We start from the raw sequence: 25,758 nt of genomic DNA, 5'->3' as shown, positions 1-25,758 counted from the left end.
TTCTCAAAATGGCTGCGAATAGCCAAATCCGCGAATAACATTTGTTGACCCGGGGGGGAAGGGGGGTACATTTTTACTTGTGTACTAAGAAATGTATACAGTTGGTCCTCATATTACGCGGTTAATGTAACCCGGAGGGTCCCGCGGAAAGTGAGGAACGCGTAAAGTGAACAACATAACATATGGGATTAATTGAAATGGAGTCCAGGCCGATCCCCAAACTCCACTTTTTGACGACACATAACTATGTTGCAGTAAAAATTTTATCTTAACTTTATGATGGTATGAAAAAACAAGTAATATAGAAGAGGTTAGGTTAGGAAAGATAAAGGTTAACATAGGAAAAATGAAGGTTACCTTAGAGAAACTAAAAGTTAGGTGGAACACTTACGGTAGTAGAAGAGATGGGTCGGCATACGGGGATGGAGGCTGGTTCCGAGGCAGAGGGCAGATTACTGGCCCTCAGGTGAATCACCATTACTAGGTGAATCATCATCACTGTCACTTACAGTTGTCAGGGCTTCCCTGACAAATCCCTCAAAGTCAACTTCACTGTCACTATCACTGGCTTGGGCTGGCTGTGGTGGGTTGCGGGTGAAGAAATCTGTTATGCTTTGCTGACGGCTGGCGTTGATGTTGTCGTGATACACCTTGATGTACGGCTCCATAGCCTGCACCAGCCGGTTATGGAAGACTTCATAGCGGTCATCGTCATTGTCGCGGGAAAGGAAGGACTTCATCTTCTCTGCACACTCCATGGCACCCTTAATATCACTATGACTTAAATTGTGTTCTTCGGAGACTGCCGCACCTTCTTCCTCCTCTTCACTGACGTGTTCTTCTTCCAACATCTCGTCGGCAGTCACTTCAGGATTTCTGATCACCTCCAGGATGTCGTCGTTGGTGGTCTCGGAGAAGCCTGGAACTGTAACAGTCTGCGCAGCTTCTCTGGCAAGGTCCACTGCTACTGCAACAGTCTGAACCTCACCAGTCACAGATTGACTCCTCCTCTCACCTGGTATTCCATGCAACACATGTCTCCATGCGTGACGAATTGTAGCAATAGACAGCTGATCCCATGACTCCACCAAGATGTCCACAGCTTTCTTGATGTTAAATACTCTCCAGAATTGTTTGAAGAGTATTTTTTGCTGTTCTAACCGTTGTTCCTCATCTTCGTCGCTCTTGCTATCGGTGGTGGTGTCACTCAGGTCACGCAACTCTTCCCTGGTGTTGGTGTAGTCGTTCAGGAGCTGGAATTTTTTTGTTGAGAATGCAGCTTTCACATTGCAAATCAACTCCTGGTCCATGGGCTGGATTAAAGACGTAGTGTTGGGAGGAAGGAAGACCACTTTTACGTTGGGGTGACGATCTAACAGTAGGGGCGAGTGTCCTGGTGCGTTGTCCAGCAGCAACAAAATATTAAATGGGACATTCTGTTGCTCACAGAATTTCTTTACATCGGGAACAAAACAGTCATCAAACCAGGAGAGGGACAGTGTAGAGAACATCCATGCCTTACGTGCTGTCAGCCAGTGGACATTTAGCTTGGTCATGTCCATGCTCTTGTAGGCGTGCGGCTTGCGGGCTGTGTGGATCACCGATAACTTGAGCTTACAGGTACCGGAGGCATTGGTGGTAAACAGGACGGTGATGCGTTCCTTCTGCATTTTCCGGCCCCGAATCCTGCTGGCATTCTTCACAATGTAGGACTTGGAAGGTAGTTTTCTCCAGAAAAGACCAGATTCGTCCATGTTAAACACCTGGTCGTCACTGTACTGTCCTTCCTCCATAATCTCACGTAAAAACGGAGGAAATTCCCGAGCCGCAGCACGATCAGCACTCGCTTCTTCACCACCAATGTTTATATTGGTGATCTTGTTCCGGATCTTAAACCTCTGTAACCACCCAGAGGAAGCATTAAAGGGTTTGGGCTCTGTAATTCCCATCTTTCGTGCCACTGCCATGTACAGTTCACGTGCGTAGTCCTTCACAGAGCGCGTGTCGACCGCCATGTTCCGTCGCGCCTGACGCACCAAGTACCTCACAAGTAATTTTTCTGTCTTGAGAAGCACCTGGTTGTGAAAATACTTGATCATAGAAGCACCTGTAGACTTTGTGATCTTCATGTGCTCCTTTATCTTGGCTGAATCCTTCTTTATAGTCCGGATCGTAGATTCGTTCACGCCATGCTGGCGCGCCAAATCAACCTGCCTTGTTCCTTTCTCCAACTCTTGGATGATGGTATACTTCACCTCGTAGCTTAAGGAACGTCGTGTCTTCTTTGGTTTAGTGCCGCTGGGTCCAGGTAAGGAAAGGTTTTTCTCTGGGGGTGGTGGTCCGGCGGAAGCCATTTTACGGAACAATGGATGCGCGTTTACACGGAGTGGCCTTGAGGGATGAAACTGCCCCGGCTAGGTCAAGCGTCGTCTTTCCTCCCTCCCTCCCTCCCCCTGGGTGGACACGTCATAATACTTTAAGCCAATTACAGCTAGCAGCAGAGGAGGGTAGGGATGCCTGGCCAATCACTGGTCAGATACGTCATATGACGTCAGTGATAACGCAACAAAGACACACTGCGCAACCTTACCGCGCCGCTTGCCCAAGCGGAGGGAGGAGGAGGGAGAGGCAGGCAGGCGGGCAGGCGGGCGGGCGGGTGGCGCGAGGGGAAAATCTAAAAATAGCGTCGCACCGGACACTCTCCGCGTAATGGCGTTCGCGACCGCGGAATGTAAGAATGTTAGGTTCTGGCAAGGCACCGCGTTAACGGTGAAACGCGGTATGCGGGACCGCGTAATAAGAGGACCAACTGTACACTATTCCCTTTATGTGTTTGCCCTTAGGTCCTAAGGCTTAGGACAATTATTTCTTTTACCTGTTTTGTATATGTGTGTGTGTGTGTGTGTAGACACACACAAAACACATACAAATAAATAATAATGGGAAAATCCTCTCGCAAATAATCAGAAACAAATTTATTAAAAACATGACAGTCTACCCTCAAGTCCGTTAAAGCATGGACTTGAGGGTAGACACATTTTTAATCAATCTGTTTCTAATTGTACTGTATATACTGTATGTACACATCCTTGACCACCGGAGGGTCAAGACCTATCAGGCGCTGCTGCTTCCCTTGGCCACGTTCGGCCCCATTCCCCAAGTCCCTCTCCCCGACCCATCCTCACCACCGGAAAATCTACATAATAAAAAATGACAATTTCGTTTCGGAAAGAAGTGGGATCAGTGGTTTTCATTTTCTTTTATCGCAGGATTTCTTTGTAGCACTGCATAGCCGAAAGTACATTTCTGCTCACTTTTGAACTACGATCACTATTTATATCGTCTTCGTCTATAATAGCCAAAGCACAGTCAATTTAAGTGAATGCCTTTGTCAACCGCTTTGCTGTTAGAGTCCGAACAACCTTAGGCTCCTCTTTCTTCTCTGTTTCTTCTTCTTCTTCCCACTGTTTTTCTAAGACAAGCAAATCTTGGGGCGAAAGTTCTTCTTTATGAGAGTCTAATAACTCCTGGACGTCTTTTAACTCCACCTCTTCAAGACCTACTTTCTTTCCCAAACCCACAATGTTTTCTCTGGTTTTACACAGGTTCACTTTCAACACTAAAACCTGTAAAGTCATGCCTCACCAACAAACATTACAGAGTTTCTAATGTTAAAAGATTTCCAGAATTCTTTAACAGTCATTTTACCATCATCAGTAGCCTTCACTAAAGCATCAAATGTTTTGTCGAGATAATAAGCTTTAAACGCACTAATCACTCCTTGATTCAAAGGCAGAATGAGGGATGTCGTGTTCGGTGGAAGATACACAACTCGAATGTCTTCACAAAGATATTGAATTGAAGGTGGATGTACGGGGGCATTATCCACGAGCATTAATATTTTAAGAGAAAGATTCTCGCAGTCACAATATTCACATAACTCATCTTTCAGCTTTGACACAACATAATCACAGAAAAGATTACCAGTAATCAACCCCTTGCTATTTGAAAATAAATGAACTGGTAAGAGATGCTTAGAATAACCCTTGAGAGCACGTGGGTTTGCGGAGTGGTACACCATCACTGGTTTTAATTTGCAGTCACCTTCAGCATTACCTCCAAACAATAAGGTACAGTAAAAGTCCAAAAATCTGGATGCCAGAAATCCGGACCACCCGAGAATCCGGACTTTTAGGAAATTCAAATTTTTTTTTTAGCGGGCTTTTGTGTGTATGTGCGCATGCGTGTGCGCCACAGCTGCACAGCGACAACAAGCGACCACGCGGTCGCCACTTTAAAAAGAGCAATCAAACTGTGACAATGCATGTAATTTTGAGTCCTACTCTTTTCATTTACAGAGTACTGTACTGTACAAGCCCATAATAATGGCTCCTAAAGTAGATAAGCTTCGTTGTGTGAAGAGAAAGAACACATTGAAATTGAGTGACAAACTTGAAATAATTAAGAAACTAGAACATGGTGTGAGCAATACTGTTCTAATGGAAACATACGACATTGGAAAGTCTATAATTTATGATATAAAAGAGGCAAAGAATAAAATTCTAGAATTCACAGCTTTTTCCTTAAAACTGCTCGTTTTGATAAATGACGTATGCTATATTTGCTAATGAATAAACTATCAAAATGTACCTGTTCATCTCTTCTTTATTCCTCCTTAAATTTGAATTTTAAAAGTACTGTACTGCCTGAGAATCCGGAAAATCCAAAAATCCGGACCAACCCAATCCCCAAGCAGTCCGGATTTTTGGACTTCTACTGTATAACGATCCTTAGAAGCCTTAAAGCCTGGTGCTGCTTTTTCCTCGCGAGAGATAAACGTTTGTGTTGGCATTCTCTTCCAAAATAGAGTAGTTTCATCGAGATTGAAAATTTGCTTTGCAGAATAGCCTCCCTCCTCAATAATATCCTTCAGAGTCCAGACGAACTGCTCGGAAGCCAAGACATCGGCAGATGCAGTCTCCCCACTCACCTTGATGTTGTGATACCCGTATCTTCGCTTTAAGTTGCCGAACCAACCAGAACTAGCACTGAATGGTTTCACTGGGCCTTCTTCATCCTTCTGTAGTTCTTCATATATTGCACGCGCTTTTGCCTGGACTAGTAACATGCTGACTGGTATATTGCGGTGATTTTGATCTTCAATCCACATACTACCGGTACGCTTCCTTTCCATGTGCTCCATTATAGAACACCGAACATAAGAGGTTTTCGTTGCACTTGCTGATGTCCCTGAGAGAGCACTGTTCTTTATCTTCTCAGCATTGTCTCGAATGGTACGAACAGTGCTCTCATTTAAACCCAGCACGTGGCCCACATCCGACACACGCTCTCCACTCTGAAGGCAAGTGACCACATCTAATTTGATGTCCATTACGATTGTTTTTCTTGCCTTTTTATGTTTAGGCTCACCAGAGGAGGCAGATGGACGTTTTCCAGACATGCTCGATGGGAAAAACAGTGTTTAACACTAAAAGGTACGTGATAAACTCACAAACAAGTAGTGCTGAAACGAACTGAGAAAGCGGTACGCGGGAAGCTTGCTGTAAACACTAAACAGCTGGACATCGTCACAGTTGTTGTACAGAACTGTATACTCTGTACTTCATTATCATCATCTTCATCATCATTAGTATTAATAATCTTTATTATTACATTATTATAATAATGATTATCATTTTTAATAATAATTACTGTATATTAAAATTGTTGATGTTGCTATGACTGTGACTTTACAGTAATACTAACAAGCACCTCACCAGCCATCACACGTGCCTCCACTGCCAGGCAAATGCGCAGCAAATTTAAACCGCGTTATTTAAAACACAGTTGGGTGTAAATTAGGAACTGGTATTAATTGAAGAAATGTGTTATTCCAAAAACGCTTAAATCAAATGCGTGTAAAACAAGAAGTGGGTGTACAGGTAAAGGAAATTACTGTCTCTAGAACGAATGGCTCCCTGTCTCAGCCGCAAAAATGCCGGCAACTTTAAACTACCCACAGACATTCTTGGGTACATCCAGAGTGTCATCCACGAATAATAGAGGACCGCGAAATAAAAATCCGTAAATTTGGGGGGCCACCTGTATGATATAAAAGTATTAAATAACAAAAATGAAGAGCATGGGTGTGTATATGTGGGATATGAACTATACTGACTTGCCAACTCAGCTGTTGCATTTATTGTTACATGGAATAAAAATACTGTATATAAGTTGTGGAACAACCATTTCAATACTCTAATGTCGCTTATAAATGAAGAAAATATAATATAAAACTATAAAATAAGAAAACTGAAGAGTCATAGATGTGTATTTGTGGGAACTAAACACATACATGTGTGTGTGTGTGAGGAGGTGGTGTGCTGGAAATGTGGCCATGTTCCCTTCCCCATGATGTGACGTCATGGCATACACACAGCACGACATGGCAGCCACACTTCTATAAGTCAGCTGGTTGACTGCCTTGTTGAAATGTCACATACCCCCAAGATGGTGCACAGTGCCACGTAATGCTGTACCACAAAATTCACCAATTTAAAGAAAATGCAAGTTAAAAAAGTATACCAAGAAAACACAGCTTCACCCAGTGAAATAATAAATCGGAAAAAAAATATTGTTCGGTACTTATCTTACGTTACAAGATCTTCAAAGCTTGAGGGATGGGAGGGAGGATGAGATAATTACAGTGTGTGTTCTGAAGACCTTCTTTCTTCAGGGTCATTATCAGAACTAAGCCTAGACTCCTCTTCATCAGAAGCAGTGGCAGAAGTGGAGGAATGAGGAGCATAACTCAGGAGAACCAAGCATAACTGAGGTGGATGACTGAGGAGCTGAAGTGAATCTAGCATGCTTTTCTCCCACTTTTTTTAAACAAAGTTCTGATGTCTGTCTGCTTATAAGCCCTTTGCTTTTGATGCAAAAAAAGGTTTTGCATAAATGCATCTGTAACACACATTGTGCAGAAAAAAGGGTTGTTGTTCAGCAAAGATAATGGTTTCAAATCCTGCTATAGCATTGGCTCACGTGACTTTTTTATCTGGGTCAACCTCATCACTTTCCTCCTCAGTAACAGCACCATATCTATTATTTCATCATTATTCAATGTGAAACACACTGGCACATCATTATCAACTTCAATCCACTTACTTATTTCACTTCCTGACATTTCTATTTTACCTTTGGCCAAAATAACCAATTCACTTATGTCACTTAAAAGTTCATCTTGTTTCCTCTTCCTACACACAAACCCTACAAATTCATCGTCTTTTTCAGAATCTTCGAACACCACTTGAGGCCACAACTTCTCCCAATACTTGCGTAATGTTTCACTTTTCACTGAATTCCATGCACAAGACACATCAAATATTGCATTTTTAAAATTATACTTCTTCTGAAAGTCCTGTATTTTTCCATCAAAACTGCTTAGCTTTTGCATGAAATTATGCTTACATAGCATTTTCATGTACTGGATTTCCCTCTGATCCATAGGCAGCATCACAGTCACCATTTGCATATACATCTGTACTCCCTATTCACCGTAGCAACATAGATTCTCTAGCAATGCCCCCCCTTAACCAACTGCCTGGCTGTCCTCCCGCTCCTCCAATGAACCAGCTAACTCGTGTGCATTTATAGATTGTAATGCTTATAAGAGTTCAGAAATGGTTACTGCTTAGCTACCTCTGAAGAGTTGGGTGTCTGCCGTACGGACATTAATCATTTCAGGTTATCATCATCAGTAAGGTAGTTATAAATCAAGCTTTTATATTTACAATAATTATTTTTTAATTAATAAAAAATAATAATAATGAGTTTAAGTAACCAATATCATATTTTTAATTCTGGGGTTGGGTTAGGTAGAATTTATCCAAGTGGAGACAGCAACTGGAGGATTCATTAGCTTACTTCACATATAGGACGTGTTTTAGCTGTGATAGGATATCAAACTATCTCGCTTGTTAACACTTGCATGAATGAGTGTAGGTTCATCGCTGGTACCTTTGATACAGCTGAGTGAGGTATCAGGTCATTTCACAGCACGTCACCTTTGATACAGTCGTAGATTGGTTGATAGTTGAAATTGTCACAGCTGTCCTGGGTTGTACTTGTAATTTTCTTAGCTTGTAGGTAAAACAAGACACACACAGATAATATTCTCTTCACTTGTTGTTCCTTGGTTTAATGTAAACACACGTGGTGATTTTCTAGTTATATTGGGTAGTAATGTCTGTATAATTATTTGGTATTGACAGACTAATGAGCATTCGCTATTAGCTTGTAATTAGCTGACATATTTAGAGAGGGGTACAACCTGGAGAGATGGTCTCATGACACGACTTTAGGGCATCGTGTCAGGCTGTGAACTGGGCTGAACTCTCTTGAGTCTGGTGACTGGTGGTTGGAGAGTAACCCCACTTCAACATGGCCATTAACTAAACAGCCTACCACACACTAAGGGTTGAGTCTGTAGTTTTATGGGCTGTACACCCGAGAAGGTGTGAAAGAACAAATATTTATGGGCTGTCCACCCTAGGAGGTGTGAAAGAACAAATGCTTATGTAGTTGTATGTGCCATTGTCTGGGTGATAGAATGTATTGCAGTGGATACTCTCCCCTACAACTGCCACTGACATTAGTCGCTGATCAGCCGATCCCACGACGAAGTTTCTCTGACAAGCCTAGCTGTTTAGACTCGCGGTGGGGTTCTCTGACAAGCCTTGTCATCTAGACTCGCGAGGGGGGGGTAGACACCGGCGACGCTTACTTCCGATGGCCGTGTATATAAACTCCCAGTCTCGCCGTGAAGTCCATTCTACCTAGAGCTCTGCAACACGCAACACCTCCTCTAAAGAAGCTCCGGCACAGCAACTCCTCTACCACGCAGCAACTTCCCAGCACCAGACTGTTTTGTATATAATATATTTATATAAGAAAACCGCCATTAAGAGTTTCCCCTTTCCAACCCATCCTGAGAGCGAGACATCATAATGTTAACACTACAGTATATAATGAATATATGTCATTAGCTCATATTTATATAATATTAATGTGACAGGCTAATACAGACACAGGCTGATCTTTTTTAGCCATTTTTCAGACAAAAAAAAGTCTTATATGCCATAAAATACAGTAATTTTGAAAAATTGTACAAGTGAATTTTCGTATCTCGAACGTTCATATAGCAAGGGATACCTGTACAGTACACATATTATTTTCCCTCATTTACATGTACGTACACACAATCCTACATAAATAAAGTGCTTGGGACACTGCCGAGTTGCTAAGGTGAGCATCAGTAGAGACTGTAACACAGTTTATACACTAACTTATGCTGTATTAATTTCATTCTTTTTTATGCTTTCATTATTGCTATTTAAATACTTTTGTTAACGCTGTTTATATGCCTACAGTTTTAAATTGTAATGTTACAGTACAGTACTCATCAGTTAAAGCTACTTTAAGGGGTGAATCTAGTGATCTGAACAGAGGCTTCACAACAAGTTACATAGGTTTTATTGTACCTTTAGTACAGTGGGGTATACTATAACGAATCTAATTGGTTCTAGAACCTTTTTCGTTATAGCATTCGTTCGTTATAGGATTAATCCGTTCCAGGCCCCCAAATACAACCACTTAACACTGAAAAATATAATATAAAATTGTAAAAAAGTGCATAAATATGCATCTAAACCCCTGAAATAAAGATTATCATTAATACTTGTAATAAAAAACAACAACAAATTAGTAATAAAAAAAAAAAATTGCTGTAGGAGTTTCGTTCGTTATAGCATTCTCAATTTTATAGGTAAAACCGTTCGTTATAGGAATATTCATAGTAGAATCCATTCGTTATAGCATACCCCAGGCCTGGTACTTCAAATTCCAGAAAAAAAACTTTATCCAGTAACCCCCACATCCCAAGCATGCTGGATAAATGGTCCCATACCTTTATACCTGTATATGTAATTTAAACATCATCTGATGAATGAAATCTTTACAAGAATCATGTCAAAATGAAATATTACTGCAAGAAAATTACATAAAAACCTCAGTATAAAATACAAGTACCTCAGCTTATGCTATTACATATCATGTTCAAATACTGTAGTGCATCTATCTTTTAATCAATTATCTGTATTTTCAATTCCTTTTATTCAGCACATTACTCATGCTGATACTTTCTGACTCCATATTTTTGTATCAAATAAAAAATGACCATTACACAGGTTCCTGTTTATTGAATATAGTACAGTAATCATTTAGGGTTCTCATTAAAATTCAATTTTCTTTCTGTAATGCAGTTTCTTGGTCATTGACCTCTTGCTCAACTTCCCTTAAGGGGCTTGTTGAGTCTAAAGTAGGTGGTGGTTCACATTCTGGAAGCACCACAGGAAATAAATCACCCCAAGATGTGTTCTTGCTCAGTCTATAACATCCCTTACCATGTCTTTGTTTAGTCACTGTCAATTCCTGAAGTGTACCATATTTTGTACATACACGACATATAACATGTTTCTTACGATGCAAAGGACTACGCACCAAACGGGGCCACTGCTGCTCAGTACTGTCACTCCGTTTTCCCTGTTTTAATACTACATAACTGAATCTGTCTTTTTGAGTATTGGTCTTCCTCCCAAAAGTAAATGGCTGATAATTCACTTCAAAGTTACATGGAGTGTTGCTGCCATCAAAGAATCGTGGACAAAACATATCATGTGCACAGGGTGAGAAGACATAACCATGTGGATTTGCTTCTTCTTCCTCAGATGCTCTTCTACTCAATTCAAGTATATAATCTCGTGCCTCTAGTACTAGCCTATATCCTTCATTTGTCCCTGGCTCTACAATTATCAGGTAACCAGCAGTTTTACGCCAAAGTATATCAATTGTACGAAGTCTAGAAGCCATGTCTGGTAATTCAAATAGTGAGCGGGAACACAGTACAATGTCATATTTAAGAACATCAGACATGGGTAAAAACTGTTTAAAGAAGGTTCCCCCAGCCCGCACAGTGCGAGGACTATCAGGGTCTCCACCTCGTAACAACTTATCTGCAAGATTATTCATTTCTGAACTGCAATCAACACAGACTGCTTCTTTACAAATACCAGGCCAAATGTTGTCCACTGCCCTGTTAATAAAAAATTCATTAGAACACTGGATATTTTATCTAGATAAATAGAAAAGATTTTGTTATCAGAATTTATCAAAATTTGAAGATATATCTTGTATATACAGCTAGACCCCGACTTACAACTGCTTGGACTTACGACCGCCGCAGTTGTGACCATTTTTTTTTTCAAATGACACGCATTTTCTATACCGAAACGTTTCCAGTTAATGTAGTCTCCATGTATAATTAGAAAATTATGGGGGCCCCATGTGCATTCAGCTGACTACATTAAAGGTAAGTGCTGTCACACTGTATCCATTCCTCATTATTTATTACTTTCACTGTACTGTATCCATTCCTCATTATTTATTACTTTTACTGTACTGTATTTCATTGTAGATTTTTTATTAAAAAAAAAAAAATTGATTTTTTTTCCATCTATGTCGGACTTACGACCATTCGGACTTACGACCTGGATTTGGGTCCCTAACCCCGTCGTAAGTCGGGGTCTAGCTGTAATATGGTATGAAATAAAGTTTTGCACAAGCAATTTGCACAAAATTAGTTATAGAAAAAAAATGCATTACTGTAGTAGCTAAATCTTAAGGGCCAAACCCCTGTAAAATTATGATGTAATACTGTACTGTACAGTAATCTCCCTTTTAGCCGGCATCTTCGAACCATGGGACATGTGAATCTTCTCAAGAGTTCACAACTCAACATGAGGCCTCACTTTGTCAAGGAGAAAACCACTGAATCCAGATTTTAATTTAGATTTAATTATATGAGGTTATTTTTAGTACCTGTATAAACAATATCAACAGAGACTGTGCCCAGCTGATATGCGATATGCCAAGACATTGGTTTGGTATTATCTGGGGAATATTTGATGGTGGATATCTCACAGGTCACTTACATAATTTAAAAGTTAAACAAATTTAACTTCTGAAATCAACATAACCATAATGAACACTGTACAAATGTGATATACTGTACTCACCACATGCCAGAGCCAATCCCCGATCCAAAGTCCAGCATAGTGTGGGGAGAAAACTGTGTATCCCGTTTCTTTATCTCTCTTAGTATTCTCACTAACGAAGCAAAGTCTGGGGCCAAGCGAGCAACAACATATGCAGCTGACCTGTAACAGTAATAATATTAGTTTCCTTGTTGGTCTGATAGCTATCCAGTAGACAAATGTGAATATAAATAGTGCAGTGTACTTAATTGATACAAATGGAGGAATAGATTCCATAAAGAATGAAAACATAAACGGGTTTGCGGTTCGCGGTAAGCAGATGGTGGCTAGCTTACGAGTCTCTCCCACAGCGTAACAAGTCACCCCCATGCGCCTGCAGCATCTCCTCTCCTTTTGTTTGCGCTCAACCATTGCCTGCGATCCAGCATCTCTTGTGTTGAACTCAAAACTTCAGTGTTTCTGCTAGTGATGCTAGTGGAGTGAAACGTTTAAGAGACCTCAAAGTCAAGAGGAAACAACTACCAATCACAATGTTTTTCAAGAAAGACCCAGCCCCTCACCCAGCTGATTCGTCTCCTTCACCTACTTGGTCAGCTGCTGCCACCGCTCTACCTCCTTGCCATCCCACCACCCACCTCCCCTCCACCAACCACCACTGCATCACCCTATTCCAACAGTGATCCTGATGATCTCCCTATGCTTCAGTAACCCAACTTCAGCCTACTGTACAGTACACTTCATCAAGCTCCAAACTTCCACATACAAAGGAGAGTAGTATTGGTGACATATGTTTCTCATACACTGTACAGTACAGGAAAGCCTCCAATAACGACGGTTCTACTAACGACAAATCATATTTAAGACCCTGGTTAATTTAGGACCCAATTCAATTTACGCCATTATTTTCTTCGTATTTACGACAAAACTTGTGAGTGGCGACGCCAGCATCACTAGTATAAACAGTCGCAGCTGGCAGACTCTTTATTTTCAAGCACCTGAACAGGAAAAGGAGAAAAACTTTCTCAGGTTTCTTATGGCATTTTTGCATCCCTATTCACCATGAGCAAGAGAGCACGTGATGGTAGTGCTGGTTCAAAAGCGAAATTAAGTATATAAGCTTAGCAGAGAAACTAGATGTGTTAGAACAATATACAAAAAGTGAGAGATGTCTGTGGATATTATATGGCGCAAGCAATGAACATATTTTCTTAAGTGGATCCATTAACAGAACAAAGCATTAAAATTAACAGGGACATGAAAAACCCAAATGACGTCTACATTAAGATGTACAGTACAGTATAATGAGAAAAGAAAGCAGCTGTGCAAGGTTCTTTCGACAGCTTTATTATTCGAAGGCCTAAACCATCAACTTCAGCTACACCATCAAATTCAGCATCAAAAGCAGCTTCATCAACAACTTCAGGTTCAGTAACAGTTTCAGCAACAGCTTTATGGAAAGCTACAGCTTCAGCCAGAATTGAACCTGATGACTTTGTCATCTAAGTAAAAACTCACACATCATCATTGGCTGTCCTATGTTTTAGACTTTACAGTACCACCATTGGGTGACCATTCTAATCCCTTTAACTATCGCCCCGTTGCTCTAACTTCATCCCTCTCTAAGATTTTCGAAACTATCTTGAACTCCCATTTTCTCCGTCACCTTGAACATCATTCTCTTTTGTCGGATCACCGGTATGGCTTTCACCAGGCGAGATCTACTGGTGATCTGCTCTCCTACTGCACCCATCTTTGGTCATCCTCTCTTAGGGATTATGGGAAAACATTCGTCGTGGCTCTTGACAGCTCCAAAGCATGTGACAGGGTATGGCACAAGTTTTTGCTTTCTAAACTTTCCTCTTCTGGTTTCTCTCCCCCACTTTGTTTTCTAATCTCTAGCTTCCTTGAGAACCGATCCATGGCAGTTGTTGTTGAGGGATCGATCTCTCGCACTTTCTCTACCAATAGTAGTGGTGTCCCACGGGGTTCTGTTCTTCTTTTCACCAATGATTTACTTCACACTACAACTAATTCTATCCATTCTTATGCTGATGATTCTACTCTTCACTCTTCTTCACATTTTCCCCTTTCTCCTAACTCTTAAACTAGATATGTTTCTAGAGCTGATATCATTACATCTATCAATGCGGATATGTGCAGCACCTCCGAATGAGGAGGTAGAAACTTGGTTAAATTCAATAGTAATAAAACTCAGTATTTTCCAATTACACTTTAAAATTTAGATGATCTCCCACCAATTACATTTCAAGACGCTATCATTCTGCCAAATTCTAAAATAGATATGCTAGACCTCACCATTTCATCTAATTTCATCTAATATGTCATGGAAGCCACACATCCTCAACATTGCTAAAGCTGCCTCCCGAAAGTTGGGAATGCTGTACAGATGCCATAGCTACTTCACTAATGAGCAGTTACTTCAAGTATATAAGGGATTCATTCATCCTAACTTGGAGTACTGCTCTCATATCTGGGGTGGCTCTTCTTCTGTCCAACTGTTAGATAGGGTGTAATCTAAGGCATTTCGTCTTATTAACTCTCCTCCTTTAGTTGACAATCTTTCTTCCCTTTCTCTTCGCCACAATGTTGCTTCACTCTCTCTCTTTTATAGGTACTTTAACGGGCAATGCTCGGTGGATTTGGCATCCTGTGTACCACAGGGAAGACCGTGGGCTCGTAACACACGTCTTGCCCGCGGTGCCCACCGTTTCTCTGTGGATGTCGGTCACACTAGAATAACTCGTTATAGTGCATCCTTCTTTCCTCACAGAGCCAAACTGTGGAATACTCTGCCTTCTGTGTTTCCATACTCATACAATCTGTCTCACTTAAAAAGCTGGTTTTCTGGCATCTTCATGGTGTAGATTAATATAACCTTTTTCTTTTCTATTTTTAATTTCTTTCTATTCTTATTTACCCCCCCCCCTCCCCCCAGGCCCCGTTGTGGGTCGTTCGACCTGTGCCCGGGTGGGTTAATTCCCATGTTAAAAAAAAAAAATGTATCAGCAGGATATTGGCCTTTGTAAATAATGTTCTTACACATCATGTCAGTGCAAAAAGAAGGTCAATGTCATTATTATTATTAATGAATAAATATATACACAAGTTGCAAACTACACATTTTGTTTACTGAAACCAACATCAATCCAACAGAAACATAGTAAAGTTAACTTATTTAGCCATATTTTCCAAGTTCATTAACTAATTATTTTCCCTTATTTATCCCTATACAATTTTTTATCTGAATATTAGTCGTTGCATCATGACTCAGAATTAATTAAAGAAAGAACCTCTATTAATCCCTTCCTGGTGCATAGTTAATGGGATGTCAGGTCTGGAGTGAGGCAACAGTGAATTGGCTACACAGTTGTAAGACAGGGTATCTCACACTTGGTGAAAAAATGGATCAACAATTCAATTACTCTCAGTGAATAATCAATCCAGAATTAACTGGTCAGATCCTCTGGTGGGTTTCCTAATGACCTACTAACATTCACTTGAATACATAATAAATTCCTGAACAAGACAACACGCCGTTCCCCCCCCCCCCATCCCCCTCTCAGTGGGATAACTGCCGAGCACGTAAGAGATGTTTACGGTATGATCTTTATGTTTTTGGTCTTATGATAATTAATTTGTTTATTTTTTTTTACATACAGTAGGTCTACCCTAAATTACGAGCTGAATAATAACATAGCTCATTGCCGAGTGTTACTGGGTGGCAACTTGACAACTTAATTACATGCCTTCTCCATGGATATTATTCCTCATTATCCCTCGTTTAGTATATAATTTCTCATTATCCCTTGTTGGCAAATATTTCGCTAAAAATCGTTTTTAAGGAATGCATCCCAACTGTTAAACAAGGGACACCTGTACAGTATAGTCACTGATACAATTTTGCTAATGGTAAAATCCAATGGACTTACCCACATATGTCAATCAATGTCTGTGAACCAACTGCTTGAATAATTAATCACAACTCCTTGAATTGCCTATGTATTACCATCAATATTCTACAGCCATTATCCATATTTGCATGGGTTAGCCATTTGTCATCAGGCATGTTGTAGCAAATACTGTACTGTATAAAGAATCTGTAATGGATACTCATTACTGCAGCTCACACTAATCTAAATTGTTAAACATAGCAAATATATCCTTACTTGTGTTCATCGTACTGGATGGCGCTCCACAAATATGTTTCTTTCTTCATTTTATCAAGTACTTTAGAACTCCTAGAGTCTAATAATCGCTTTCTATCCACCTCCAATATGTTGGGAGCCATCGGGTCAACAGTTTCTGCAAATAACAGAACAGTGTTTATAAAAACTTAATCAACATTTCAGGAGGATGGTAAAAAGTATCCTGTACATACAGGATACAGCTACAGTATCAAATGCAATTAAATGAATTTCAAGGCCAATGTTTTGCAGGCCTTTTCCATGCATGTGTGGGTTACTGTGATTACCTGATGGCAGCTCTCTATGCTGTGTACTCTCTTGTAGCCTCTCTCATTAGGTTCTTGTCTCTGAGGTCATTTCTTACAACCTCTCCCCAAGTCATTTTTCACTTATCCCAAGCTCTCCTTCCCTTCACATTTAAACTCAATTATCTTTAAAACCAATTGGTCTCCACATGCCCACACCAATTCTGCCTACTTTTGTGCGAAAATTTGCCAATACAGGTAAGAGACCAAATGATCAGTTCATAAGAAAGTTGTTTGTAACCCAAAAGCCTCAAAACCCCAATTTTGCTAAGATTTCACCAACAATAAGAGATATGCACATGCCTTTGACTTTCATATCTTAGTTGCCAGTGAATAAGATTTTTTTTCATAATAAATGCCTCCAAAATCCACCGAATATATAAGAACTGAAATGGTTGGTTGGCTGTATGAACAAGTAGATCCTTTTAAAAATAGTATTACCAGTACAGTTAACCCTCACTTTACGCGGTTAATGTAACCCGGAGGGTACCGCGGAAAGTGAGGAACGCGTAAAGTGAACAACATAACATAGGGGATTAATTGAAATGGAGTCCAGGCCGATCCCCAAACTCCACTTTTTGACGACACACAACTATGTTGTAGTAAAAATATTATCTTAACTTTATGATGGCATGCACACACAATTAATAATTAAGAGAAATATCAATAATATTAGGTTTTTTAACACTTACATTAGTAGAAAAGATGGCTGGGCACACGGGGATGGGCGGTTGGTTCCGAGGCAGAGGGCAGATTATTGGCCCTCACCTGTATCACTTGTATCAATTGTATCACTATCCACCACAGAGGCTTGCAGGGCCTCTTTGTCAAACCCCCCAAAGTTCATATAAGTCCATATCCTCACTATAATTATCACTATCACTGACTTGGGCCGGCTGTAGTGGGTGGCGGGTGAAGAACTGGTAATGTTTTGATGACTGGGCGACCTTGTGCGCACCATTTTCGCGCCTCTTACACAACATGGCGGATGGCGGGAGGTTTGGATCCAAAAATGGCGCGGCTTGCCAGCCGCTCTCCGCGTAATGGGGTACACGCACCGCGGACTGTGAGCATGTTAGGTTCCGGCAGGGCACCGCGTTAACGGTGAACCGCGGAATGCGGGACCGCGTAATGTGAGGGTTGACTGTATTCTAAATACAGACGGAGCCCACAAATTCATGTCTCAATCGACCATTTTTTTTAAATCTGTGAATCGTTTTGAGAGATCCCAAGTTACTGAGTTCTGCCAGTTTGTGCTCATTTTTTAATACAACATTACCTCTGTATACTGAAATAATTGGTGAGCAGCCAGTTCAGTATTAGGAGTTTTTTAGCATTAAGCAAATCCAAAAATTCATTCCATACCAAAGTTTGATAAAACAAGACAAAAAACATCAAACAGCATCTGTATGAGTTTATCTTGTGTGAGTTAAGGTAAATATTTTGTTAATTTCAATAATATCTGAGATAGGAGAATAAGTCCAAGTCCGACTTAGGATCGAAAGATAAAAAAATACTTAGAAAACTAATGGAATCCAACAAGATTGCATCACCATAGTTGTTTAATTTGTTCAGCAAATAAAAATTAAATCTGCAACTCAAAATATAACACATCACCAGTCAGCTGTGTCCTCTGAGATAGCTACACATGTTGCCATTTTTACTTATAGTGATAAGTTTTGAAGCCCTTTCTTTTCTAGGAGATTTCTGACATTAGAAAGTACAAATCCAAATGTTCAAAAAGTTCTTTCAACCCCTGCTGATGATGCAACTGCTGTAAATAATTGTCTAGAAACATTCATTACATTATTATCTGGTAAATCATGAGAAAATACTGTCAACAAGCAAGAGGCGAGACAGAAAGGAAAGACGGAATACAGTATTGGTACAGTACAATGTATAACGAGGACCACCTACTACATCCTAAATACTGTACTGTACTGTAGTTGTATAATATCCACTGCAGCTATACTACTGCAAAGAATCTCAAGAGAAAAACATATATTTCAATTATTGGTAAAAAATTAATATAATTTAAATCATGATACAGTATTTTTTTCCGATTTAAATTTATTTCAATCATAATAACCAAGACTGTGATACACTTTTTTATACTTATTTTTTTACCCATTATGTCTGGAAGAATATCTATAAGCAGCCAAGGGGAGGCATCAACATGGATATATAAATGTAGGTCAAAAGAAGTGTGGAGCATCAGGTTGATATTGGATTTAGCTTGGGTTTGGCTAGGTCAATCATTAGAACCTTTCTCAAGAATGCAGACAAGATAAAGCCTTTTGTCCAATCTAAAACTTTGTTTACAAAAACCAAGAAGCCTTTAGTTTCCCAGAAGGATGAGCTACAGCCTGTCCTATACAGTACTTCTGTCAGTAGCTCCTCCCATCTTGCTCATCACCACTGCCAGTTAAGTGAAGCGCCAACCAAATTACAAACTTCTATGTCATTATGATAAAAAATTTATTCTGTAACTTACAAAATGTTTTAATACATTTAGCTATCATATGCAGTTGTATTATTGCTACTGTCACTATTGACACTATGTTGTAATATAATAGTGACCACTTACAGAGACACTGTATTTGTTTGAATGATAAACTTTCCAGGATTACATCAAGAATGCTATTAGAGTTACCTGTACAGCACTCCCTTATTGATTGAGCTGCCAGAATTGGAGTATTGGAAATCCATGAGTAAATTACATGCCTTTTGATTCAATGTCTCTATAACAAGTTTAATAGAGAAGACCTTCACAACTCTTGTTTACCTTTACTCTTGATAAATGCTTCCACTTGTGCCATTTTGTCCTTGTACTCATGAGCCTCTAGTGATGCATGTCTGGACCATAGACAATGTGATAATTTGGTCGCTTCTTTTGCCAGGTTCTTCACAGAATAATCTGCAATACAGAAGACTCAGTGAATAGAATGAAGTGTACAAATTACTCTACCAATGTCTTTAATATCTTCACATCATGTAAAGTACCTATTATACCTCATACAATTTATTCATTCACATGAACAATTATAAACTGGGAATTGATCAGAAATTCCGAGTATACTGTATTGTCAAGCACAGACTGAGTCACTCCAATTACAGTACTAAGCCTATAGGGTAGAAAATAGTCCAGCAGCCAAGTGGGTATGTTTTACTTAACCTTGTAAAATACCTCCAAACCAGCTATTGTTGCTTCTAATAGGGGAAGCTGTGTACAAGGAGATTCTAAATGATGCCCAGCTAGCATCCTTAAGCATTTAGAGATACTGTATCTACATACAGGGGGATGCAAAATTCGCACTAAATGCGGGGATCCCAGGAACGTAACCCTTGCATACTCTGAGACCCCACTGTATATGCTTAGCCAATTTATACTACCAACAAAGCATAATACAGTATAAGATGACAATCAAATACTATAGTATGTTTTCAATTGACTGCTTACCTTGGGTTCTGTTTGGCCTGAGAACACACCCCCTAATTTAAAATGTGTTTGATGGCTGTGAAAGACGGAGGCCATCCTAACAGCAATATACACTACATAAATTTTCCAGTGCTGTGTGACACCAGTCTGAGAGGAAAGGGTTGCAATCAAGTAGAGGTCTGCCAATTATGTTGTTCTGGTGCTTAGAGATTGATGACTGCACTGGGCATGAGGGCGTGATTGAAAGACGTCAGTATGCTGTCATAAGGTGTGACAGTGCCTTAATATGCCACCTAGATTTCTCCATCTATAATTTTCCTGCCCCTTCATTACCTTTCTCCCCACCCTATTTCACAGTCTCCTTATCTCCCCAATCTTACCTCACTCCGTTCTGCTTTCTAGTCAAACTTCTCTCTGCCACCCCCGCCCCTCTTACCAAGACAGATTACCGGGTAATCCCTTACAAACACTGCATACAGTACTTGGTTCAATTTATTTGGGGAACTGTGTTAATATGCAATACTGTATAGTTACTCTTACAAAAGACATGGTACATATTTAAACTAACTTAGTACAGTATACTGTACACTTTACATATCTGGTCATTAATTGAAAGAAAAATAAATGTTTATGGCAGATCCTCACAAACTTACCTGTAAGGATTGTGTTAACAGCTTGAATGAGATCATCAGGCAGGGTAACTGTGCCTCCACCAAAAACTCCTGGGTGATGGCGGGCCTTCAGAGATCCTGTCTTTATTTCCTCAGATAAGTCTGCATCAAGTTTGAAGTTAAATTTTGGTCTCAACTTGGAATCTGTTGAACAAGACTGCAGATTTTTTTTATTTTAAAATATATAATTTCTGAAATACATACCAGTATAACAGATTTATTATTTACTTGGAATAATATTAAAAGAGGAATGAATAAATATTAGCTTCAATATCTAATTCAAAATCTGTAAATGACAAAGGAGAGCTGTTAACACTGTGCAAGTGAGCTAGTACCCCAAATTTGACCAACACTTAACCACTTTGTGAAAAAATTGATGTTACTCAATAACTATAAAAAATTAAAAGACCAAACTTAAACCAAAAGCTGGAGGAGTAACCCTGTGATCTCGTTTTTCTAGTTAAGTCCAGAGTCACGCAGCTCCTCATAATACAGTCAAGCAGTTATACATCTTAATACAATGGCGTCCAGAGCCCTTATATGCAAAACTTTCATGCAAATGACATAATAGTACTATTAGCTAGCAGTAAAATTTAAAAGTTATACACAAAGCTTAACTAGCAAACTTTTACCGCACAAATAATTGTTTGTTAAGTACCGCTAAACAGCGCTGAGGATAGCAGGAGTTCATCATATAAAATGGTCTTATGGCTGAATAACCTAAATAAAATTATGAAGATTAATTTCAATATTTAAATTTATATACATTTTGATCATTAAAATAAAATGAAATCTAATCTATGCGGTTTGAAGGAGGATTTATTAACCAAAGATAGTGATCGGTGACTTTTCCTTGCCGTGCTGTTTGTAAACAAACATACAGTATTGTTGAGGAAATGGAAGTTTCAACCCCACGAAAGAAAAGGAAGCCCAGTTGGACAGCAGACCATACTTTATTATTGGTGGATGCCATAGAAATGAAAAAGTTAATATTGAATGGCCACTTGAAGGTTTTCCTGAATAATAAAGACAAAAAGAGGGGGTTATTTTTTGTTATCAACCCATCACCTTTTACAATTTTTTTTCTTACCGTTTAGTAGATCTCACCGAGTAACGAAAGAATATTCTTAAATTAAGTGGCGCATTCCAAAAATAAATGCGATATTCACGATTTATTAGTCGGAAAAATATATTTTTCATGTGAAAATAGGTGATGGGTGGTTAACGAAAAATAACCAAAGAGGGCCTGGCTGGAAATCACCATGAGAGTCATTGCTGTGTTTCCTGGTGTGGTAAGGTCAGTGACAGAGTGTGAGACACACTGGTTCTCAGATATAGTCCAAGTCAAGAAAGAATTTCTCTGCTATAAAGAGGGAATACAGTGGGGCATGCTATAACGAACGGATCCTTCTACGAATATTCCTATAACGAACGGTTTTACCTATAAAATTGAGAATGCTATAACGAACGAAACTCCTACAACGAACATAATTTAATTTTTTTTTTTCTAATTTATTGTTTTATTATTACAAATATTAATGATATTCTTTATTTCAGGGGTTTAGATGCATATTTATGCACTTTTTAACAATTTTTACAATTTTATATTATATTTTTCAGTGTTAAGTGGTTGTATTTGGGGGCCTGGAACGGATTAATCCTATAACAAACGAATCCTATAACGAACAAGGTTCTAGAACCAATTAGATTCGTTATAGCATACCCCACTGTACACACAATATATTCACACTATACTGGACCCCCTTTCTGATGGGAGGCTTTACCCTGGATGACCAAAACTGTAATAATACCCAAAGCCCTGCCCACTTTGAACAACTAATATTGTTGGTAATTTTATCGGTTCTTAAAATACTCAAAAAATATAAATCTCCGACGGAAACGTTATGGAATAAAAAAATTTTTCACCCAATATAAGACTTCTAAATATTAATCTTTTAATGGTAATGATGCAGTTTACAGCAACCACAGAATTCACTTCACTCAATCGATAGAACTATTTTTTTCTATGATCATTTTCTTATATTACACTTGTTGCAAATTGATAAAAAGGAAGTTATTGAATTTTAAAAAGAATTAAACCAGAGCACCTGTTGCCCCTACCCTGTTGCTCAAATTGAGTGTTGTTCGTACGTTCACTTACCTTCCGCGAATGTGCCGCCAATCAAATGGAAGTGGCCGCAACCAATCAAATCTAGGGCGGAGGCTGCAGCCAATCAAATCCGATAAAAAATCTTAACTTTTGATTCAACCAATTAGCGTTCAATATTCAGCATGGGTGCTAGGATGCGGGACATTTTTAATGAGTTGCAACACGGAGCCATAATGTGCTGGGTGCGATTTCGATAACTGGAAGTTTATCGTATTATTTAATTCTAAAAATAAGGAAACTTTAGAAAACAGAGGAAGCCACGACATATTCTGGTCCCTGACTCAGATTCTGACCCAGACTTGTGGAGGCTGACCACGCGACTCTAGGGTTATTACATAGTGCTTGGGGGTCCGGTGGCGGAGCCCCCGGCTAGGTTGTTAGGTAAGGTTTAGTTTGGTTATATGGTATAAGTTAGCAAGCACAGAGTACTGGGAATTCAGAACACGCAATCAATAAAACTATTGAGGGGGAGGGGGGAGCTAAATCACAAATGAGTGATTTCCGACAAAAAACGAAGGTCAGACTTTAATTAATCGCATCAAAACCCAACAGAAAACCAATTTTTTTCTTAAACTTCCATTGTTGCTGTAATGTACACATTTACCCTTTTAATATCCCAAATTATAGGCTAAGATTATATTTCATGTACACCAACTGTTTTACACCGTCAACCGGTCCGACTAATTACCCAAATGTAGCAAAATGTAGCCGCAATGAAGTCAAATAATGGTCCTACATGAATAAATCGGACTGCTAATCACTTCTCGACTAGTATTTGGTGTCACAAAGTAAAAAAAAATTGGAAAACTTACTTTAATCTGAGTTAATAGATCGCGTGCATGTACCGAGGGAGCGAGTAATTACCCAAATGTAGCCGCAATGAAGTCAAATGATGGTCGTACAAGCGTAAATTGGGCTGTGAGTCACTTCTCGATTATTATTTGGTGTCATAAAGTCACAAAAAATTGGTAAACTTAATTTAATCTGAGTTGTGTTGTGTTAGGTTAGGTTAGGTTAGGTACATGCACTTGATCTATTAACTCAGATTAAATTAAGTTTACCAATTTTTTGTGACTTCATGACACCAAATACTAGTCGAGGTTAGGTTAGGTTAGGTAGATGCACTCGATCTATTAACTCAGATTAAATTAAGTTTACCAATTTTTTGTGACTTCATGACACCAAATACTAGTCGAGGTTAGGTTAGGTTAGGTAGATGCACTCGATCTATTAACTCAGATTAAATTAAGTTTACCAATTTTTTGTGGCTTCGTGACACCAAATACTAGTCTAGTCGAGGATTAGGTTAGGTTGGGTAGATGCACTCGATCTATTAACTCAGATTAAATTAAGTTTACCAATTTTTTGTGACTTCTTGACACCAAATACTAGTCGGGTTAGGTTAGGTTGGGTAGATGCACTTCGATCTAATGCTCAGATTAAATTAAGTTTACCAATTTTTGTGACTTCTTGACACCAAATACTAGTCGAGGTTAGGTTAGGTTAGGTACATGCACTTGATCTATTAACTCAGATTAAATTAAGTTTACCAATTTTTTGTGACTTCATGACACCAAATACTAGTCGAGGTTAGGTTAGGTTAGGTAGATGCACTCGATCTATTAACTCAGATTAAATTAAGTTTACCAATTTTTTGTGGCTTCGTGACACCAAATACTAGTCGAGAAGTGATTGGTAACCCGATTTATTCATGTAGGACCATGATTTGACTTAATTGCGGCTATATTTGGGTAATTAGTTGGACCCCCGTCAACACTTCCATTAAGCTCTCCTATACATATTATAAAAAAGCCATGCGAGACAATGTCAAAGGTAACTTCATAATAACAAGGATTTACTCACTCTCAAAATACACCTGTATAAAGGTGTGATCTGTCCACGAGTATTCATGTTTGAGCCTCTTAGATTATCGAGGGGAACTCCAACTCCAAGTTTGTTTACTCCCTCCACCTGCCCTCAGTGCCGTGGTGCCTCAGTTGAAGGTAAATTATCGCGCTGGATCTTCAAATTATCGGAAAATTCCTGACATTATTAGTACTTACTGTATATTTATAGGGAAGTTAACTTTAATTAACGGAGTTATCACGCACGATATTTTGAAAAATCTGTGGGAAGCAAGACTTCCCATGAAAATCCAAATAATAAAAAAAAAACTGATAATGTTTCCAACCAAATAAAGGCTTCATGAGAACAATGAGCAAGATATTATTTTTTTTTACGGGGATTAGCCCACCCGGGCACAGGTCACTGACCCACATCGGGGCCTTGGGGGAAGAAAATGGGTATTATTGCGTTTACACACCGTTCATTCCTACCACTAATCTATTATTATATTCGAATAAGACATCTGATTATAAGATAATTTTCACCTATTACATTACTGACGGAAATGTATAATAAAGGAGATAGCTTTTCCAAATAAATTTCTATTTTCTTCCATTACTTCCCGCCATTATCGTGTGCCTCTCACCCAACACTGTGTCTCTGGCGTCTCCTTCATAGATCATGGCGCAGGCGTACCCGTACCCGTACCCGTACACCTCACGCGTTTTTGCTAATTCAGAGTATATTTGGCCAATCAAAATCGAGTTTTATTTTGGGTCTCATATTTTGAAATTTAAGTTCAGTTCCGACCTTGGAAGTCTGGGTTGGATGTCACCTAAAGTATATGGAGCTGATTGCGAGTTTTTGGAAAAAAAAAACGTAGAAACTATAGCATTTTTTCGATCGCATGGTGTTCTTTAAACCTCCGTAAAGTGTACTAAGAGCAAGACTGAATGTAAATATCACAAAGACCAACATATGTGGCGTTGTGTAAGAATCCCAGAATGCAA

At 39.3% G+C, this 25,758-nt stretch overlaps 2 protein-coding genes across 2 annotated transcripts; both read right to left on the bottom strand.

Annotated features, from left to right (window-relative positions):
• Nucleotides 1–3,374: 3,374 nt before the first annotated feature.
• Nucleotides 3,375–5,461, bottom strand: LOC121870575 (tigger transposable element-derived protein 1-like). Its single transcript, XM_042372406.1, has 2 exons — nucleotides 4,778–5,461; nucleotides 3,375–3,626 (listed from the first exon to the last, which is right to left on the bottom strand). Exons 1-2 carry the CDS (start codon nucleotides 5,459–5,461, stop codon nucleotides 3,375–3,377), a joined length of 936 nt encoding a protein of 311 aa, XP_042228340.1.
• Nucleotides 5,462–10,239: 4,778 nt separating this feature from the next.
• On the bottom strand, nucleotides 10,240–25,006 carry LOC121870631 (methyltransferase-like protein 17, mitochondrial). Its single transcript, XM_042372490.1, has 6 exons — nucleotides 24,767–25,006; nucleotides 20,716–20,890; nucleotides 19,409–19,540; nucleotides 16,301–16,436; nucleotides 12,135–12,275; nucleotides 10,240–11,152 (listed from the first exon to the last, which is right to left on the bottom strand). Exons 1-6 carry the CDS (start codon nucleotides 24,812–24,814, stop codon nucleotides 10,300–10,302), a joined length of 1,485 nt encoding a protein of 494 aa, XP_042228424.1. The 5' UTR covers nucleotides 24,815–25,006; the 3' UTR covers nucleotides 10,240–10,299.
• Between the last annotated feature and the right edge of the window lie 752 nt (nucleotides 25,007–25,758).

This window comes from Homarus americanus, unplaced genomic scaffold (assembly GCF_018991925.1).
Source record: "Homarus americanus isolate GMGI-L3 unplaced genomic scaffold, GMGI_Hamer_2.0 scaffold56333, whole genome shotgun sequence".
Taxonomy (NCBI): Eukaryota; Metazoa; Arthropoda; class Malacostraca; order Decapoda; family Nephropidae; genus Homarus; species Homarus americanus.
The sequence above is the reverse complement of the archived record's forward strand: the minus strand, read 5'-3'. Positions and strand labels throughout refer to the sequence as shown.

Coding starts and splice junctions, on each gene's coding strand:
- LOC121870631 (XM_042372490.1), bottom strand. CDS start 24,814: ATGAATACTCGTGGACAGATCACACCTTTATACAGGTGTATTTTGAGA. Junction 16,437..19,408: donor AGCATTTATCAAGAGTAAAG/GTAAACAAGAGT, acceptor TGTTATTTGCAG/AAACTGTTGACCCGATGGCT. Junction 11,153..12,134: donor GGGATTGGCTCTGGCATGTG/GTGAGTACAGTA, acceptor TTTTATTAACAG/GGCAGTGGACAACATTTGGC.
- LOC121870575 (XM_042372406.1), bottom strand. CDS start 5,461: ATGTCTGGAAAACGTCCATCTGCCTCCTCTGGTGAGCCTAAACATAAA. Junction 3,627..4,777: donor CTTCTAAGGATCGTTATACA/GTAGAAGTCCAA, acceptor ATGACTTTACAG/GTTTTAGTGTTGAAAGTGAA.